This window comes from Myiozetetes cayanensis, unplaced genomic scaffold (assembly GCF_022539395.1).
Source record: "Myiozetetes cayanensis isolate MyiCay16 unplaced genomic scaffold, myiCay2020 scf9, whole genome shotgun sequence".
NCBI lineage: Eukaryota > Metazoa > Chordata > Aves > Passeriformes > Tyrannidae > Myiozetetes > Myiozetetes cayanensis.
The window spans coordinates 36,707,864-36,728,149 of NW_026088185.1; the positions used below are offsets into that span (position 1 = coordinate 36,707,864).

The 20,286-nt window shown below is 43.6% G+C and overlaps 1 protein-coding gene across 2 annotated transcripts in view; it reads left to right on the top strand.

Moving 5' to 3' along the window:
* The window catches only part of MBD5 (methyl-CpG binding domain protein 5), a 91,828-nt gene that overhangs the window by 41,621 nt on the left and 29,921 nt on the right, over nucleotides 1–20,286 (top strand). The window contains exons 3-6 of one of the 2 annotated variants that reach the window (XM_050339648.1): nucleotides 7,034–7,175; nucleotides 9,635–9,803; nucleotides 12,930–12,987; nucleotides 19,144–19,850. In XM_050339648.1, coding sequence (XP_050195605.1) covers nucleotides 19,738–19,850 — 113 coding nt within the window. In that variant the 5' untranslated portion in view covers nucleotides 7,034–7,175; nucleotides 9,635–9,803; nucleotides 12,930–12,987; nucleotides 19,144–19,737. The remainder of the gene's footprint in view (nucleotides 1–7,033; nucleotides 7,176–9,634; nucleotides 9,804–12,929; nucleotides 12,988–19,143; nucleotides 19,851–20,286) is intronic. The other variant, XM_050339647.1, reaches the window with a different exon arrangement.

Consider the following 20,286-nt stretch of genomic DNA (forward strand, 5'->3'; position numbering starts at 1 on the left):
TGCTAGACCAGGTTGTTCCAACCTGGCCTTGGGCACTCCCAGGGATGGGGCAGCCACAGCTTCTCTGGGAATTCCATCCCAGCCCCTCCTGCCAGGTGTTTATCCAGGAGGAGATCACCCTGAGGAATCACTTTGGGGAAACTTGAACTCGTGAGGCGTTTAAAAATCCCAATCTTTACAGTTTTCCGAAGAACACTTCCAGAAGGAAGCTTGGGAGCTGAAAACATCCCCCCTTACAGGTAGTTCAGCAGCTGGGTATCCATGGGTGATCCCATGGGGTGAGCAAGAGTCACCCCTGGGCTCAGGACTGGGAGCAGGACCTGCCCAGCAGTGTAAGATTTGCGTGATAAATGTGATGCTAAAGCCAGGTAATCAGTGATGAACCTAATGGACTTCCAGCTCCTACTCCAGAGTCTGAGGCGTTCTTTCCTGTGCAGGAGGAGATGGAATGAGAAATGGGATGCATTTTGCCTCAACATCATGTGCTGTCAGTTCTGGTTGCTCCATAATCCCACCCTGCTTCCTCATTTTGCATCCACAAAATTCACTATTTACACTTACCAGGTTTCTGCTGCCATACAATGAACATCCCAGAAAGCTCTCTTGGGATGCACCTGAACAGCAACGTCCCTTTTTTTTTTTGGCTTAAAAAAATAATAGAATTGGTGTTAAAAACTTCCAGAAATAAAGGGGATGACTGTTCCTTTGTGTCCCTTCTGAGGAACAAAAGCTTAGCCCAGGGTTGTGTTGTATCCCTGGAACTTCATTAAATCCAGTAGGGATGGGTGGGAGAGGAAATGGTGTGTCCCAGGAAATCAGCACTGCTTTGAAATGGCTTTTATTCCTTTTTTTCTTGGTTTTGGGACGTGGCTGTAACAATTCTTTCCACTGTGAGGAATGGGAGGGTACAGTAATATTTTCATATTTTCTGTATTTAATATTTGAAAAAAAAAAACCACTTGTTTTAAACTGATCTTTTTTTTTTTACCTGCTGCCTAAAATACCCTCAGGTGCTGAGGTACAAACTTTTTTTACCCTCCTGTGTTCACCATCATGAGTTGGGCTGACCCACAGCAGTTCCCATTTAGTGCATTTTCTTGTTCATCCCAGGTGAGGGCCAAGGCAGAATTTCACATTTTACCTCTTGTTTAGAGGTGTTTGCCACGTTTCCACGTTCAAAAAAAAAGGGGGACCAAAAAAAATCCCTTGGAAGGTATGGTTTTGAAAATCTAATTAAATCCCTTGTGGAGGGAATTACTTTGAGCCTTGAACTTTTTGGAGGTGATGGGACCACTCAGTTCCTTTGCATTGAACATCTGCCTGCTTGGTTTGGATCAGTCTGGAGCCCCAAAATATTGATCAGTAGCTCCCAGGGGATCCCGTTGTCCCCACAGTTCCTCTCATAATTCAGTAGGAATTTGCAGTTTTGCTCCTTGTGCTCTGTTTGGGAACTGAATTCTGGCGTTGGGAAGCTCTCATTAACTCCTTCCTGCCAGGACTTTGAATTGGGGAAGTTTGTGAGTGCAAAAGAGGAAACAGAAGCTTCAGGGGCCAGAAACTTTTATCTTTTATCCTGCCTGAATCCACAAAGGGTAAAAAAACAGGCTAAGAATGAAGGAACTGGGACATTTAACCCGTGGTTTCTGTGAAGGAGGAGAAAATTGAGACATTAAATTAGACCAGTTGACATTTTGCAATTCCCTGTTCTTAAAACCGTACATAATTGTAAGGCTGTCATGTTAATACACTTATATTTTAATTATGAAATAAATATAATTATGTAATTATTAAATTAAGATCACTTGCAGAGCAATTAGAAGTGTTTAACTTCTCGTGTATTAGGAGTTTCTTTGGCTTGAAAGGGTGGGGTTTTTTTGGTTACAGAGCAAATTTTGTATAAAATCATGTGATGAAAGAGCAAATTTGAATTTAACCCAGTTGTGTGGTGACTGTGACTAAAAGTCTTGCTCTCAGATCCTTTCCTCTACGTGCTCTGCTGAGGTGAAAATCCTTCAGCTTATATTTTCTTTAACTTTGAAAATTTGGAGGTTTTATTGTTGTTTCACTGTCAAACCCCTTCACACCTTTAAATCCTTGTTTTCACTGTCACCTCTTTTTCCTGTCTGATTATACAGAGAAAATATGGGATAAAAAAATCCCATCCGCTTCATGGAAGTGTTCAGGAGGGATCATGTTCTCATGGACTTTTGGTTTCGTCCCCTTCCCCCAGAATCCCTTTGGTCATCCCAACAAACCAAACCCCCGGTGCATTTATGATGCCCTGTGATAAGGTGTTCCCAACGTTAGGAGAGGTTTTGAATGCCATGCTGCTTTTCCTCGGGATTTTCCCTGTGCTGTTTGCCTGGCTCACACTTTGTCAGGCAGGGGCAGGTTCAGCTTTTAGTGGAAGGAAAAGGAAAAGACCTGCAGGATCATCAGCCCAAGGCCACCACATCATCCACCTGTTTTTTGAGCTCCTCCAGGCGTGGGGACTCCACCACTGCCCCGAGCAGCCCGTTCCAATGCTTGCCAACCTTTTCCATAAAGGAATTTTGCCCAAAATCCATCCTGCCCCTCCCCTGGCACAGCTGAGGCCGTTCCCTCTCCTCCTGTCCCTGTTCCCTGGGAGCAGAGCCCGACCCCCCCCGGCTCCCCCCTCCTGTCAGGGATTGCAGAGCCAGAAGGTCCCCCCTGAGCCTCCTTTTGTCCAGGCTGAGCCCCCCCAGCTCCCTCAGCCCCTCCTGCTGCTCCAGCCCCTTCCCAGCTCCGTTCCCTGCACACGCTCATGGATTGCTGATCATTTCCTTGGAAATCCCCCTCATGTGGCTGAAATTTTCCCTCCAGGGAGGGGCTCCTCAGTGCCGGCCTGGAGAGAAGCGGGGAATAGGTGTGGGCTCGGAGAACTTTCCTCATCCTGGCTTTGCAGGCCCAAACCGCCAGCTCAGGTTTTGCCCGTTTTTAGGGGTTTTTTTAACTGAAAAAGTCTTGTATGACTAGAAATGCTTCCACATCTGGGCTGAGGAGCTACACTGGGACAAGTTTGCCCCTCATGAGACTCCACAGAGAGATCCTGAAGAAATGCAGGGTCAGATCCGAGGGATGAGGAGCAGGAGAGGGAGCTCAGGCGCTGTCGGGGGGAGATGCGTGACCGTATTTTGGAGAGGGTTTCACAGGGGGTGAGGAGGAGTCCCAGGACTGTGCCAAGGGCAGGCTCCCTGCCTGAGGAATTAGATCCAAGAGGAAAGAGTGTGGTGAGGACGAAAGGAGCAGGAGTTGTTGGTGAGAGTGTCCAGGAACCAGATTCCCAACATCATCCCGAGCAGGGGAAAGGAGACGGGCGAGAGGGTTTGTGCTTCACCCCAGTGCCAGGAACAAGCAGCAGGAATTGTGTCTGGAAATCAGGATTCCAGGGTAAAAGAGGAATCATCTCTGCCCAATCCTGCAGCAAAATGAGCTGTTTTTATGATCACCGTGGGCAGAGCAGCACAGGGGGTGGGGATCAATGACTGCCCCAGGGAGCCCCCAGATCTGGGAATTCCTTCAGGCATCAGGAGGACTTGGATTTGGTTTTATTATTATTATTATATATTATTATTATTATTGTTATTATTATTATCTGCAGCATTTTTCTCATCTCTGGGCTTTTTCATAAACTGAGAAAATCTCGCAAAAAAAGTGAATTTTATTAGCTTTTTAAGAGGATGGGCGCTGTTTTCCCCAGTGACATTTGGTACATCTGTCATAAATAATATTTAATATTTCTGTTAGGCCTCAGCACTGATGCAGCAGGTGATACATATTCCTAAAAAAACCAGAGGAATATTTGAGTATTTAGTGCTTAGAAATACCTGAAAAACAGACTTTTATAAAAACATAAAACCTTTTTTTTAAGAACATAAAATCCATGGAAGCTTTCTGAAAACTCCTTCAATCCTGGGCTGAATTTTTACAGAATTTTGATCTCTATCTATGAATAAATAAGGTGGATAATTTTAAAATGATCAAACAGATTCGAATAGTAGGGCATTTTATATAAATATAGACTCAGGAGTGATCCAATGTGAATTATATTAAACTCAGTGGGAAACCATCTATTAACCTTAGCAAGAATAGAATCAGAATTCCAGAAATTCTGGTTCGGGAGTCCCGTGCCGGGGGATTACAAAAACACCATCTCGATACTTTTATCAATGAACTGGACAATTAGTTGGACTAATTAGTAGCAGCATCACTTTGAAAGAACTACTTGGAGTTCTAAAAAAAAAAATTATTTTGAAATTGTCTCAACCTTTCCAGTTCCAGGCAGGATAAATTCCCTTTCCATGATTCCACCTCAGTGGAGAATGGATGCAAAGAGTCTGTGCTGGGTGCTGGTCACTGAGAGGAGTTTTAAAATAATCAAGATTTACCAGTTATGGAGATTTGTGCCCAGGCTTTTTAAATAAGAAGCAGCCCGGTTTGGAGAAGTTTATGTTATTTTCTTTGGGGGAGGGTGGAAGTTTAAACAAAGCCATAATGTCGTGTCTCGGAGCAGACACTTTATTATGTGATGATAAAGCAAAAATATAAACTGGCCTCCTGCTTGCTGCGTTAAATGTCCCCTCTTTGGGTTATTTTACCAAATGTCTTCATTTTTTGGGGGGGGGATATTTATATTTTGTATGATGAGGCTTTGTGTTGGCCAGAGAAATCTAGAAGGGGCTGTATTAACATTGTCCTCTCCTCATTCCAAGGCCTCCTGTACTGCTTTACACCCCTTTTGGAATGGTGATGTGCCCCAGGTACAGACAACTGCACAGAGAAGTTCCCTGGTGGGGTATCCTGGATATATCCTGGTCCAGTAGAACATTCCCTGCCCATGGAAATGGTTGGGACTGGATGGGCTTTAAGGCCTCTCCCAACCCAACCCATCCTGTGATAAAGAAATTCACTTATTTATTACTTTGTAGTAGTAAATCTATTTTTTTTTTTTACTGACTCTATCCTCAGCAGTTTCCCAGTTACCTCTGTTTTAAATTCCCATTGTGAAGCAGTACCAGGACAACAGGTGGGCAAAGGAGCCCAGGGAAACACAGCCAGGGGTTGAAGTTCTTAAATTATTCATTGATTCTTAATTCTAAACCAAAATAAATCAGGGGGTGTGGCTGTTGAAGAGACCTTCAGTTTGCAGGCTTTAAATCTCGAGGATTAACTTCATATGAAGGATACAGAGAATACATTTCTTTCTTTTCTAAGACAAAAAAATAGAGAATATCCCTTCTTCCACCTCCCCTGCTCAAAGCTGCAGCCACTCAAATTGACAGCCTTGCCAACCCTGGCAAAAAATGTTACTTGTGTGTCTGTATCACATATGTAAAGTGAATTTATTAGTATGTTAGTCTTATATCACATAATTCAAAGAAATGTGATAGTAATTAAGCCTTACATCAAATTTTATGAATCAGTTTCTCTGCAAAACCTGCCCGTTCCCATTGTGTTCCCTTCAGCTTTCATGTTTTGCACTGGGTGCCTCGTGCTGTCAGGGGGTCATAATTCACTTCTCGGGGTTGTGTTCATCTGGCCCACTTGTTGTCCCACAAAAGCCCAGGGAAAGGCCATATGTTCCTGCAAAGGTAGCCTGGGAAGGCAGGAGAGTGGCTTCTCTTTTCTTGGGCCATCTGTTCTGCTTTAACTTCATTTTCTCCAGGCCTTGTGTCTAGCAAATATTGGGATAATAGATGGGAATTCTAATCAGATCGTTGTTTCCAGCAGCTTTGTGGTGACTCCACTCAGGTATTCCAAATAGATTTTTTTGTTGTTGTTGTTTTGCACATTCCTCCCGCTCTTTGGCATAGGAACAATTAAACTGGGATCCCAAAGTTTGAATATATAGGCACATAAATATAAATCCTGTTTAAACGTGAATATCCCGAGGTCCTGCAATGAAAACGGGAGATGGGAAAGCGTTTCCAGGACTCTGAAATGAAGGAGCAAACCCTGGATTGCTCCAAGTGGCCTGAGCCAAACTCACTGCTGCTCTTTCCCCCTTGGAGCTCCTCATTCCTGCCCACTTGCCACTCCTTCCCAGCCCAGCCCAGGCATTCCTGCAGCCCCAGGGATTAGGGAACGGATCTGGGTTAAGACTAATCCAGCAGAAATACCCAAATCGGCTCCCTTGGCTGATCCACTTGGGAGCAGAGGGAGCAGCCCTGGAGCAGAGGCTCAGTTGTGCCCTCTGAGGTGAGGAAGGGGCTCCACCTTGGGGATTTCCCCCTCACATTTCAGGGAAGTGAAGGAGTAAGGACAAAAATGTGGTGTCCCCACAGTGTTCAAGCTCTGAGGAGCCAACAGAGCCCTGGTTTAAGCCAGGCCTAGATTGGCTGAGGTTCCAGCTCTGCTTTGGGGAAACCTGAAAGTCCTGGGAGCCCTGGAGTTAGTCCAGGCTTAATCATGCACAGGTATTTCCCCCCACTCTTAATGCTGGTTCTAAAAATAAAATTAAACACAAGGCTCTGTTCAGGATCCTCCATCACAGGTTGAAGTCAGAAATTCCTTTGTACCTGTGTTTGTTTTGGGGAGAAAATCTACCTGGCATTTGGGGGAAAGGGAGTCTGCAAATCTATAATCTCCTTTCAGTGGGGTTTTTATGTTAATTTTATGGTGGGTTTTTATGTTAATTTATGTATAAATATGTATCTGAGTGTACACAAAGAGAGGAAGTGCATCTATAAACCAGACATAAAGAAGCAAAACGGGGCATCTTTTGTAGCATTTGAGTTCTCTGAAGTTTTCTGGTGGATCTTCTCAGGAATATCTCATTTAAAAGCCCTGTTATCCCTTCTCCAGCTGCGTGGCCTCTGTTTCTGCAGCCTTAAATCCTGTGCAAATGTAAAGCAGAGGAGGATAAGGCCAGACCTGGCCCCTGCCTTGGACTGTAGGGAATTCTCCTAATCCCGTGTTCCTGGTCAGTGAAAAAAAGGGATCCTTCCAGAGGGAACTTGAGGATGGTTTGCCTTTCCGCAGGCCTTTCAGTGCAAGCTGTGTTTCCTTGCAGGAAGAAGAGGCTTCATCGCAACGAAACGGGCCAAGAAACACAAACACTTGAAGAAACAGCACTTCTCCAACTCTTCCCAAAAGTCCAGAGACCCACCAGATCCTGGTGCATTCCATCCACCAGTCTTCCTGCTTGGAGGTAGGTGAGTGAGTTCTCTCCTTGCCTCTCCTTCTGGTGGCCCAGAGAAGGGGAGGATTCCCCATCCCTGGCAGTGTCCAAGGCCAGGCTGGAGCACCCTGGGCCGGTGGAAAGTGTCCCTGCCCGTGGCAGGGGTTGGCACTGGATGGTTTGTAAGGTCCCTTCCCATCCACACCATCCTGGCCTTTCTCTTCTTGCCACGTATTTAGATAATAAACACGGTGATTTCGAATTTTATCACCATTTCTTTTATTTTTCTTTGATGTGTCAGATGTGTGTGATGGGTTTGTTCATCCCCTGGTGCTGCAGTGCCACCACTAGAAATTAAATATATTTTTGGGGCTGTGAAAGACAACGCAAATGACTAAATAAGATTTTGTGTGAATGAAAGAAATGCATTTCAAACCCACCTGAAGTGAAGGCCCAACAGGCTGGTTGCCATCCCCTCTTCACACTCCTTTGGGACAGCTCACAGTTGAAAAGTTGAGTTTGTTTCTCTTACAGTTTTGTGCATTTCCCCCCCCCCTTTTTTTTTTTTCCCCTTGGTCTCTTTTGTTTTAGATGCACCCAATAATACCATGGTTGTAAGAATATTGTATCTGCAGAGATTAGAGGGGCCCAGGATTTTTTTTTTAATCTGTTGGCACAGACTCGTTATGTAAATAGAAAGCTCACACAAAGGGAGCCACGCAGCAAAAGGCACTGGGGAAAAAAAACAGCTGTTTCTTCCCCAAAAATACAGTCACCCTGAGATTCCTGCAGCTTTGGAGAACTCTGGGAAGTTTGGTGTTATGGATATGTGTTCAGTCAAAAAATAAAAATGTTATAGTCACTAAGTCCATTTTTATATCATTAGTATCAGTACAGATAATTTGTATCATTATTTTATTGACACTGTGTAATTTTGATAAGGTAAGAGAGTCAGGTAATTTACTGAGATTAATTTTTATAATGCTTTTCTCTGGATTTCTTGAGGCCTTTAACAGAAGCTTCTTTCCCTGCTGCTGCTCCAGTCCTTGCACTGTCCATGTGACCCAGATTTTTTTTTTTAAGCCCTACTCTGACTTAGGTTTTATTCTTGGGCTGTTTCATCCATCTATTGGAATTGTTTCCAGTAAATTAGTTTTGCAGTCTTTGCTGTGATCAGCATTACATGCTCCAGGGGAACCCTTCATAAAAATGGCTCTTATCAATACCTTTCAACGGGTTTGAACATTAATAATTTGATGTGAAGATTGTTTTATCCATAGTGAAACCGGGATCTAAAATATCTCTTCATGCAAATTCTTTAATGGGGGATTATCCCACCTTTTTATTTGATTGGTTACTGTAAAGATAAGCTATATTGTGAAGCTATGGATCCTTATTTATCTATAATTACATGAATGGTCGTGTTTTGAAGTGATTCAATAATATCTATGTGTTATGGTGGTCATGTGTTGAAATATATAATTATACAACAATTCCATGACATGGTGGTGGTCATGTTCTGAAAGAATTCAATAATATCTATATAATATATCATAATGGTCATGTTTTGAAATGTATTATTGTATAATCATGGTCACATTGTGAAGTAATTCAATAACATCTGGGTATTATATGAAAATATCTCTGGACTGGCTGTACATGGCATTCAGTTTGAAGAACAGGTAAACCCTGTGACCTGTGTGCTCACACCCTGTTTGTTTGGCTTCTCTGAAGTTTTTTACTCAGTGGGTTTCCTGTGACAGGAGAAGGTTTTAAGAACAACCAAGAGCTTTCTTGTGGTGACAAACGGCTTTCAAAGAGGCTCCAAACACGAAAATCAGAACAAATTCATTCCACTGTCTGTAGGATTCAAAGCTCAGTGATGCTGCAGCTGTTTTAATTGAAGGTTTATTTTGTAAAAGGTGGGAAATCCCCAATAATTCTGAATTTGATGCCCAACTGTGCCTGTGCTGAGTCCTCAGACTCTCAGATCCGAGGTTTTAACCCACCAGTTCTTTGGATGTGCCTTTAACCTGACGAGCCCCAAATCCCTTTCACCCCTAAAAGCATCTAATTAATTGATTTAAAGGACTGTTGGCTCCTCTGGGTGTCAGAGACATTCAGACACATCAATCATAACCCTTTCCAACCCAACCTTTTCGTCCTTAGGGGGAGGGTTTTGGTGTGGATTAGCACAGCTCCAGGTGGCTGAAGACATGACCTTTTTATTCGCCTACTGAGGATCCATACACTCATTTTTATAGGAATTTCCTCACTCTCCTGGCCAGTGAAACACCATCCAGTAACAAAAGGCATCTTTGGGTTTGATCCTTTCCGATCAGAGCCGTCCTACCCTCGAAAATCAAATATTCTTGCATTTTATATCAAGTAATTACTGGAGTGATTGCACTGGGACTTAAAAAGTGACCAAGAAAAGCGAAATAAAGATGTTGGGCTGACTTTTTAATTTACCCACTCTGCTTGTGTCCCCAGATGTCACGTGGGGAGCAGGAGTTCCTCAGATGAGGGGTGGGGGAAGCCCAGGAGCCACCTCGATGGACATAGAGCACAACAGGACACTGTCTAAAGCCAAGCTCAAAGTGCACCAGGAGTTTTAAGGGAGCCTAAAAATCCCCCAGCAAGACCATGAGGAGCAATGTAGGTGAGTATTCCCAAATAAATTTGTCGGGTGGATTTCTACCATGGTGGTTTTCTGCCGTGAGGACAAAGTTAATATTTGGGCCAATATTAACAGAAATTAAAGGGGAGAACAGGCATCTGCAGCATCTGGTGGTGCTGAAGGAGAGGAGGGAACAATTAAGCAGTTTGTACCTTTGTAGAGGGTGGACAGTGCACCCATTTGTGGAGTTTTGATAAGAGAACAAAATAAAAAGGCTTTAAAAGATTTCAATGACTGTATGGGACCAGCATCTGAAAGGTGAGGAAATTCCAGTGTTGTGTCACGTGGAGCATTAGCCATATTATTTGGGAGCAATCTATTTTGACATGATTAAACAACAGAGCTCCAGTTATCCACGCTGGAAAATGTGCAGCTCCACTCCTGCCCTGGGTTATGTTGTAGCAGCAAAGTGGAGCTGCCTCGCCCTGGGATCCAGCCAGAATTCCACAATATCCAAAGAAATGCTCTTATCCTTATGGATTTTTCCTAACCAAAAATCCCAAGGTTATGCCGTGTCAACAACCGGCAGATGGGGAGCAAGAAGGTGCCGGGAAGCTCGAAGAACACGGGAAGCAGAGCTATAAATACCGGGCTAATTCCATAGCCTGGAGATTTCTCCAAAAGCTTTTGTAAATCCCTCCAGAAAAGGCGGAAGAGATCCCTAATCTGAAGTGCCCCAGTTGAAGGAACGTGTGTGGGGTTGATTTTAAAGGGAATTGTGGCCACCTCCAGGGGGGCTGTTCGGGGCACCCGGGTGAGTCAGGGAGGGGCTGTGCTGGGTTTGCTGCCTCCAAACAAGGGTTTAAAACACCTTGGTCCATTTTCACTCTTACCTCATCCATTTCTTCTCCAGAGACAATCCCTAATTTTACCTGCCTGATCACCTTGGAGCCAATAAATACCATATTCCCACAGAATAGTGGATGTTCACAGCTCATTTTGAATTTTTTTTTTTAGAGAGCTGTCCCTTCCAACCAATACAGATCAGTCTTCTTTGGGGAGAGTTGATGAAAATAGGGAAGATATTTTGATTTTTTTTTTTTTAACTTTGCATTTAGAAATTTTACCTGTGGGACCTGAAATTGAGGCTGCATTTAGAAATATTTACTAAATATTTTTAATGCTTAATATGCTAACTCTTGAAAGCAACTTTCAGATTCCGTGGCAGGCACTCCAAGGAGGGTTTTATTTTCATGTTTTAATTGAATTTGGTGAATCTGTGATGTTGACAGGTCCTAAGACCTGGATTATGAGATAAAGGAATTGTCGAGTGTGTGAGCAAAGGGACTCTTTATAATTATGTATTTATTTATTATTTAAAATAATATTTTAAGTGTTTATTATCACAATACTATTTCAACTCTTTATTATCAAAATAATATTGGAAAATGTTTATTATTAAGATTAATATTTGAAATAACCCAATTTTATTAAAACTGGTGTTAGCCAGAAGAAGCCAAAGGAGTAAAATCAGTAAGATGAGTAAAACTGAGTGTACTGCAGTAAAAATGAACCAAAGGACCTTTTTTTAATCTGAAATAAAATGCTTTGAAAAAGACCCTGGTCTCAAGTGGAGGGAAATCCAGGTTGAGCAGCATTTGGAAGTTTGCCACGGGTTTCCTTGAATTCAGGTGAGGTGTGACATAAAAAAATAAATACCTGCAGAACAACATGAGGGCTGTTTTACCTGTGTGTGTGTGTGTGGAATTCTGATCTCCCAGATTTTCCTGCCAGCAGTTTAGGGCATTTATGGCACCGATTGATGGCTTTGTTTATGGTTTTTTATTCTGTGACAGAGTCTATCTGTGTTACTGGTTTAATTTCTTATGATCAGGTGTTAAATACATTATGATAAAGAGGTGACTAAGTGGTTCTTTGCCCACATTTTCCCCCCAGTAACTCACTTTTTTTCCAGAGCAGGCACCAGAAAATTCTCGCTCTCTGTGTCAGGCCTGAACTTCCAGAGCCGTTTTTGGGGCCTGCTCGGAGAATAAAGGACTGGTGGAGCTGCAATCAGGAGCTGGCACAATCCAGCCCTTAGATTGGGTTGAAAAAGTGCATTTACAAGGTTCTTATCTCTTTTGGAGCTTTGTTCTTGAACTCCTGGATGTGCTGACCCCTTGAAGGCCCACATGGTTTTAATTTCTGGGTGCCTCTGGGCCTTACTCTCATTTTTCTCTTCCCTGCTTTGATGAGCTGGTGGAATTCTCTTGTGCTTGTCGAGCTTGGATATGATTCACCCTTTTGTTTCCTTCCTTCTGAAGAGAATCAAGCCTTTTTTTTTTTTTTTTTGTCTGATTTAGTGCATTTTCAGGCTGTTTCACAAGCACTAAACCCGGGTTTTGCAGCGGATCAGGTGAGCTGAGCCAGGGACACGGAGCTGAGAGTCCTCACCTTGCCCCGCCTCAAACATAAATATGTCATGTTTGGGTGGCAAAACAATTCCAAGGAATGTTTGCCCTGGAATAGAGAGTAAAATATTCCATCATAAAATCGACTATTTCGTTTTCCAGGAGCCAGACTGGAGCCTTCACCCTTTATGGGCCAGTGAAATTCATCCTTACTGAGGGGTCGGTGTGAAGGCACCTGAGAATTGTCACGTAAAAATCCATCCCCAGAACACACAGACAAAGAACTTTTGGACACTTTGCTCTTTTTTTTTTATTATTTTTGGCTAAAAAAACACCTTGACTTGCTTAAAAGTAAATCTCAGAGCAGACAGGCACTCGTGAAGCACAAAAATCTGATTTGAAACTAGTGGGGTGTGTACAGTCAAGAATTTTGATCATCTGTGTTGCCAGAATACAGATTAAACTCTAGTAAAGCTGATTTTTTTTTTAAAAGGAAATTGTACATTAGCATTTTCTTAAATATTAGAATTCTCCCCTCCCCCCATGTTTGTGATGTGTTAGGAAATTAAATATGTACAAAATACGAGGTGGAAACAGTAATTTTAAGGGAGAAATTTAAAAGGAAAAAACTGTTAAGTATTTAAAAATATGAATAAATAATTAGGAGTCATTTAATATTGAAATCTTAACATCCTGAGTGGAGTATATTGCTCGCTGTTGCTTATCTTTTAACTCTTTTAACTGCTTCTTTTTCCAGCGTGGAATGAACAAGCTGAACGGACCCACCTTCAATCTGAGGCTTGATGAGGAAAAAGGTCAGGCTTTATCAAGTTTTATTTGAATCCTGCGCCCTGCTGGCAATTAGTGCACTGAAAAATACTTTCTGTGGGCATTACTTGTTTCCACAGCCCTGAAATAACAAAGCAAACGTGATGCTTTAGTGGCAGAATATTTTGAAATCAATGGTATATTCATGAACCAGCTGACTCAGAGCAGGGGAAGGAGAAGAAGGAGCTGGAGAAGGAAAGGTCACGTATACAAATCTTCAGAAATCCACTGAAAAATGATTACACTTCTAGCTAATAGAGCTGGTGTAGCAAGGAAGGGCTGTTTGGCATTTAAAAGGATTAAAAAAACCACTCTTTTTTTCTTCATATCTTCGAATTTCCGGGTCCTCTTTTAGGAAATAGAGAACTGCCTCTGAAATGAAATAAAATAGTGGGGCCAGATTCTCCAAATACATTCAATTAGTAGGTAATTATCCATCACATTACACAGATTTGTGGCATCCCAGGGTTCAGAGGCAGCAAAAACTCAACTATTATTCCATTAATGCCAGATGAAGCTGTAGGTTTTGCACTGAGGTGTCTGAAGAGCTGGTTTTTATTGTTCCCATATTTTTTTTTAATACCTCAAGTGGATTTTCATTAGGGAAATTGCTGAGCAGAGCTACGTAATTCAGTAAACAGGGGGGAAAAAAAATAGCACTGGGGAGAAAAAAAAAATTCCCTGTGTCTAAAAATAGTCCAGTCATGTGATTGTTACTTTGGCACAAAAGCATAATTTATGGGTTTAATTTGCAGTCCTGCCACAGTTCTGACATTCCCCTGCACAGCAACTGGGGCTGAATCATTCCAATTATTCCAAGACTGCTCTGCCCTGACCGTCAGGTGTCTCACACAAAGGAGGGTTATTTGGTTTATTGAGGCCTCTGCTTTTAAGGTGTGGGAGGATGGGTTTCATTTTTACCCTTTCTTGCTTCGTTTTTGAGCCCACAGTGCCCAGTCAGTGAGATCTGGGGTTATTCCCATCACTGTGCCCGGAGCCTTTCTCCAAATATCCGGGATTTATTCCTGTTTTTTTAGTCTCTTTCCTGAAATCTGGTTGAATTTTCCGGTTGAGATTGTGAAAGTTACATTTAAATTTGGTGTTCTTTTAAACTAAAATCTTTATTTTCCTGGGTTTCCCTTTCCCCAGTAACGTCCAAGTCAATAATGTCCAGCAAAACTGAACAATTACAAACAGTTTTACCTCTTTGTTTCCTGCTGCTGTTTATTGAGATGCTTTAGGAACACTGTGTGTCAAATATCCCTGAAATTCATATGAAATTAATTCATATGAATTTCATTATGAAATTAATAATATCAGATTCCAGGTTGCTGGGAATGGGTACCAAGTTCCTCTTTCTTTCTGCAATTTCCCCCGAAATAAAGTTGATTTAATAACATTTCTTCACTTCTTACTGACATATAGCTCAGTAATATTCTATTTAATAATAGTCCTTTAAGAAGGTGTTGATAATGGTGACATCACTCTTAGTTTATTTCTCTTACTTACCCAGTATTAGTCTTAATTTTAAATAAATCTGGGGGATGTCAGTGTGCTGACACAAAGTAGGTCTGTCTCGTGGTTTTGACCTATTTCCCTTGCAAAGAATGAAATTAATGTGGTGGAAGGCCTGGAAAAGCATCACAACTCCTGTGTGTTCTTCCATTTCATAGATCCTTACTGAAGAGCCAGGGCTGAGGGTTAAAAAGAAAATATTTTTGTTTCCTGCCTCTTATTATTATTATTATTATTATTATTATTATTATTATTATTGATGTGAGGCTTTTTTTTTTTTTACCTGTGAAAACCCTTTCAGAGACGCTCTGTGTGTTTTGGGCACGTGGAAGGTCTCGAAAGGATGGATTCAAATGTATTATTTTAATGCAGTTATTCAGAGCTGGCAACATATTCTTAATAATGAGTATTTAGGAGTAAGATAAAGGTGTCTCTTCAGCCCAAAAGCTGGATTCTATCCTGTGGAAATCCCATGTCCAGCCGTGGCGTGGTCCCAGAGACCAACACCACGAGGGAAGATTGAGGGAAGGAAGGTTTCCTTTACACTTTTGTTGGTTGAATCATCTCCTAAAAATAGGAGATTCATCAAATATTCACCACTGGTCTAATTAGCCAGGAGAAAGCTGCTTTTCCAAGTGGGAGAGCGTTCCCAAAAAGTGATGCAGCGTTTGCATGGGATGAGATGATAGAGGAGAATCCCAGCTGATTGCTTTGATAGACTCCAACAGATTAATGATGTGAGAGCCAGAACCAACTAAAAACCCCTTTTCACTCTGAGGGGATGGACAATAATGCTTTGTAAGAAGCTAAAAATTCTTATTGGTTCTAAAACCCCAGTAATTTGATTTGAGGGCGTTTCTCATTCTGAACGTATTCCGTTGGTTTTTCTGGGCTGCAAATGGAAAGCCACGAAAATTAGGGTGTGATTTTGAGTCTCCAAGGGGTGTTTGGTGTGTGTTCCAAGGGTTTGCAGGGCTTCATTCCCAAAATGTGGCCATTCCATAGGTGATTTGTGCATCAGAGAAAGCCCTTTGTGATCCCTGGAATTGTTGGGCACCACTAAAAGTTCTGGGGGGGGAAAAAAGTCGTGGAGCATCAAAAGTAATTGGAGGGCAAGGGGGAATGGATATTTAAACTGAAAGAGGAGAGATTTAGATTCTATTTTATTGGGAATAAATTCTTAAAAGGCTGGAGCAACCTGGGCTAGTGGAAGGTGTCCCTACCCGTGGCAGAGGTGGAATGGGATGAGCTTTAAGGTCCCTTCCAACCCAACCCATCCTGGGATTCCATGATGATTCTAAATTTTTGCAATACCAGACTGTCAAAATTTGTCTTAATGAGTCCCTTTATTAATAAAATAAATATTAATCATATCATATGGGACAGATGAGAACCCAGACAATTCGTATCTAATTCAAATTTTTTAGTTTCATACCAAGTTTTCTCTTTTCCCCACTTGACCAAAGGAGTTGTCAAAGCAAACGTGAACAGCTGAGTGTGCAGAGAGGCCCTAAAATGCAACATTTCAAAAAAAAAAAAAAAAAAAGGAGTGAGAGAGCCACATTAAAAATTGAAAACATACCTTCAGCATATGAAAATTAGGGAAACATTTTCCATGGGAAGAAGGGATCCAGGGGGCAAGAATTCGGTGTAGTTTTTTGCATAGTTCTCCAGTGAAATATTCCAAAGGATATTGTAATGAACCTGGATTGCAAGCCCAAATCTAAAAGGCATGTCCTGGCTCACGGGGAAAGGGAGTCAGGGATGGGGATGTGGAGCGCTGTGGGGAGATAACAGAGGTTGTCTGGAGCTGTGGGGAGGTTGTGGGGGAGAGGTGTTTATTGCAGGGGCTGTTGAGAGTCAGACCCTTGGGTGCAATCCAATGTCAGGAATTCCTTGGGCTTGCTCCAGCATCAGCCTCCTTTCCATCCCAGTCCAAGGGGCTTCCCAGGGAGCCTTTGGATGGGGAAGGGGCAGATGGTGCATCAAGAGATGGGGTTTTTCTGCAGTCATGGAATTCATAGAATCCCAGGATCACTGAGGGTGGAAAAGCCTTCCAAGGTCACAGAGTCCCCTCTGTGCCCCATCCCCACCTTGTCCCCAGCCCAGAGCACTGAGTGCCAGGGACACCTCCAGGGCTGGGCACTCCAAACCTCCCTGGGCAGCCCCTGCCAGTGCCTGACCACCCTTTCCAGGAGAAATTCCTGCTGATGTCCACCCTGCCCCTCCCCTGGCACGGCCTGAGGATGTTCCCTCTCCTCCTGGGGGTTTGTAAGTCCCTGGACCAGTAAGAAATGTAGAGGTTTGAGTGGTCTGGTGTTATGGAGTTAAATGAAATAACACACGGGAACTTTTCCGTGGGGATTAGGGGTGGATTTCTGTACCAAAACATGGATGGGCACCTCTTCCCTGTGCCATTGCAGGGGTTGCTGTGAGGACTGGGGGCTTTGCTGCCTGCACTTTGTGGAAATCCACATGGAATTTGCTCCTTAGCCATTAATGCCTGAAACATTTAAGAGCTGAGAACAAATAAATGTCATAAATTCCACTTTATCAATTCTTACTTTCCATAGAATCCCAGAAGGATTTGGGTTGGAAGGGAACCTTAGAGATCATCTCATTCCACCCCCTGCCACGGGCAGGGACACCTCCACCAGCCCAGGGTGCTCCAACCTGGCCTTGGGCACTTCCAGGGATCCAGGGGCAGCCACAGCTTCTCTGCCCAACCTGTGCCAGGGCCTGCCCACCCTCCCAGCCAGGAATTTCTCCCTAACCTCTCATCTAAACCTGCCCTCTTTCATAAAAACATGGCAAGGCAGGGCTGAGCTGAGCAACTTTCCCTGCCCCCTGTGCTCCCAGTGTTTTAAATCTGTGTCTCCTGGTGTTGTCGTGTCACAGAAGGTTAATCCTCATTCAGAGGAACAGGGAAATTATTCCCCTATTTTAGCCTCCCACAGGGCCTGCAGTGAATTCAGCAATAAGGTAAATTCAGCAATAAGGTAAATTCAGCCTTGCATTGGATTGGATTGGATGGAACATCATCTGCTCCCTCCTTAATCAGGATAAAACCAATCCAGCACCAGGATTCCTGAACTGAGAACCTGAGCAAGCCCTGAACTGTTGCCAAGAGCTTCCAAATCCTGTTCCTGTGTCCCAGACCAGGGATTGAAGGCTGGATTGTTTGGACAAGGTGTCCCTGTGACATTTCCCTGTGAGCTCATCAGTCTCCTGGTCCCTTCCCCAGCCAAGGATTACATCCCACTGGAGTGCTCCAGAGCCTTGGAAGGTGGGAACAGATCCCTGCAGAGCAGCTCCAGGCTATTCCAGAAGGCTTCATCCCACAGAAAATCTGAAATCCTGGAATCTCTAAGGTTGGAAAAGGCCTCCAGGTCCAACCTTTGCCCAAATCCCCCCCTGTTCTTCAGAGCTCAGCCCTTCAGTCCAGGGGCTCTGCCCAACCTGCTCCTCTCTGCTCCTCATCCTGGGAAATACTCCAGGGGTTTTTTCTTTCCCCATGGAGCATTTGGAGCTTTCCATTTTTAAGGGGCACATCTAAAGAGGATGTTCTGTGTTGGGGGGCTTGAGGGAACATTCCCAGGACTGTATTTGTGTCTCTCTCCAGTCTTCCTTTAGTGGCCTTGAAGGAAGGAGCTGTTATTACTGTTAAATATGGATTTAATGTGGTGTTATGCAGAAATCTGGGATCCTAAATCTTCATGTTTCATTTCTAGCTCAAAAAAAAAACCCTTTTCTTACTAAAATCCGTCAGGTCTGTAACATTTACTGTGTTCTAACGTGTTGGCATAACAGGAGTGTCAGGAACGAGGCAGAATTGACACGTGATCCCAAAGAAAACCCGTTCGTGTTGTTACTCCAACCATCATCAGTGCCTCTTATATTTGAATTTTAGGATTTGCTGTTTATTCTGATGTGTTTACTGTCTCAATCCCATGCTCCATGTTTGTCTCACCTTAACAAACTGCCCAGGCTCAAGAGCTCAGCCTCACCTGGTCACCTTGGAAAGCTGCTGTGGGGAAATAACATAATTTTGGGGTGAATAACATCGTTCTGAACTTCTGTCATGAAGAGTTAAATCATAGTGTGTGTGTGGGGAATTATTCCTGGGGATGTTCAGATTGTTTCCCAGGTATTCAGAGATCAGTGCATTGATGCTGCATTTTCCCTTTTTATGCCACAATTTTTGGAAAGATGATTATTTAAATTTAATCCGAATGCAGCGGTTTTCCATTTTTATGGATATTACCCGGCCCGGAAGCAGCTTCCTCCACATTAAATTCATTCAGGTTTATAAACAATTTTTAAAGGGCGTTAATTTAGTCATCTGCTGGTATTTCTGAACAGAAGAATACGTGAAAAAAATACTCAGTGAAAAGAGGCATCCCTTTAATTCACCCAAACTGCACATTAACCGTGTAACAGCAGCCTCACTCTTGTTCCTTTTAAGATGCACTTGTAAATAGAATTTGCTGGCAGGTTTATATTTACCCCAAGCCTTGTTTTAATGGTTCCACTGACGTTGAAAACGTTGATTTTAAGCTCTTGAAATGGCTGCAGCTGTAAACACCTCCCCGAGTTCCTCACGTCTCTCCCGCATCCGTGTTTTCCAGGCTGCTTCACTGGAGCCAAGGAGTCATGAAAGAAGCTCAAGAAGACAACTTGGACAGCGAGCAGAAGGCAAAGAGCAAGCAGAAAGGATGTGGCCCAGCAAGGGGTGTTGTAACACCTGGAGGTGTCGGGTCTGACTCGTGCCTGTAGAAAATGAGAGGAGCTGTCACGAAGTCCAAGTTCCCTGGGCCGGTCCTCGAGCTCGGAGCCACCCTAGGGAACTAAAAAACCCTCCTTTCCCCCCCCCCCAAAAAAACCCCTCCTCTCTGACAGGTAACCCAGGATTGGTGAATTATGATTTTCCCAAGTCGGAAGCACTAATTTTTATCCCTTATAGCTCGTCCTTATGAATAGATAAGGAGTTTAAACCTTGCATATTTAATGTGGATTTATAATGGGAGAGTGACTCGTTCCACCGAAATGGCCCCTCGGAAGGACTTGGTTTCAAACTGAGCTGGAGCCTCCCGGTGCACTTTGTCCGGTGTGGGATCAGCCGTTGCTGCAGGGCCTGCTCTGGGAGGCCAGGATGACATGTAGGAGGAGGATATCAGCCTGCTGTTGATATCTCTGGAGACTCCTGAGCCAGAAACGGGAAAATGAACGGTGGGAAGGAGTGTGACGGAGGGGACACGGACGGAGGGCCACCGGCAGTGCAAGTTCCCGTGGGGTGGCAGCGGCGGGTGGACCAAAGTGGAGTTCTCTACATCAGGTAAGGTGGCCCCAGGGGCATCTGCTTTCCTTGCTCTTGGAGTTTTGGTGGTAAATTAAGTGGATTCTGCCGGTTTGGGCGGTAAATTCGGGACTCGGCTCCTTTGCTCGTGCTCAAAAACTTCACGGGCTTGTTGTGTTCCAAGGGGTTTTTGAAGCTGAGGGAGGGCAGGAAGAGATGGGATATTGGGAAGGAACTGCTGGCTGGGAGGGTGGGCAGGCCCTGGCACAGGTTGGGCAGAGAAGCTGTGGCTGCCCCTGGATCCCTGGAAGTGTCCAAGGCCAGGTTGGAGCACCCTGGGTTAGTGGAAGGTGTCCCTGCCCATGGCAGGGGGTGGGATTGGGTGATCTTTAGGTCCTTTCCATCCCAAATTATTCCAGGATTCTGGGATTCTTTTGAAAGGAAATTTAAGTTATATAACTACTTAATACCTGTA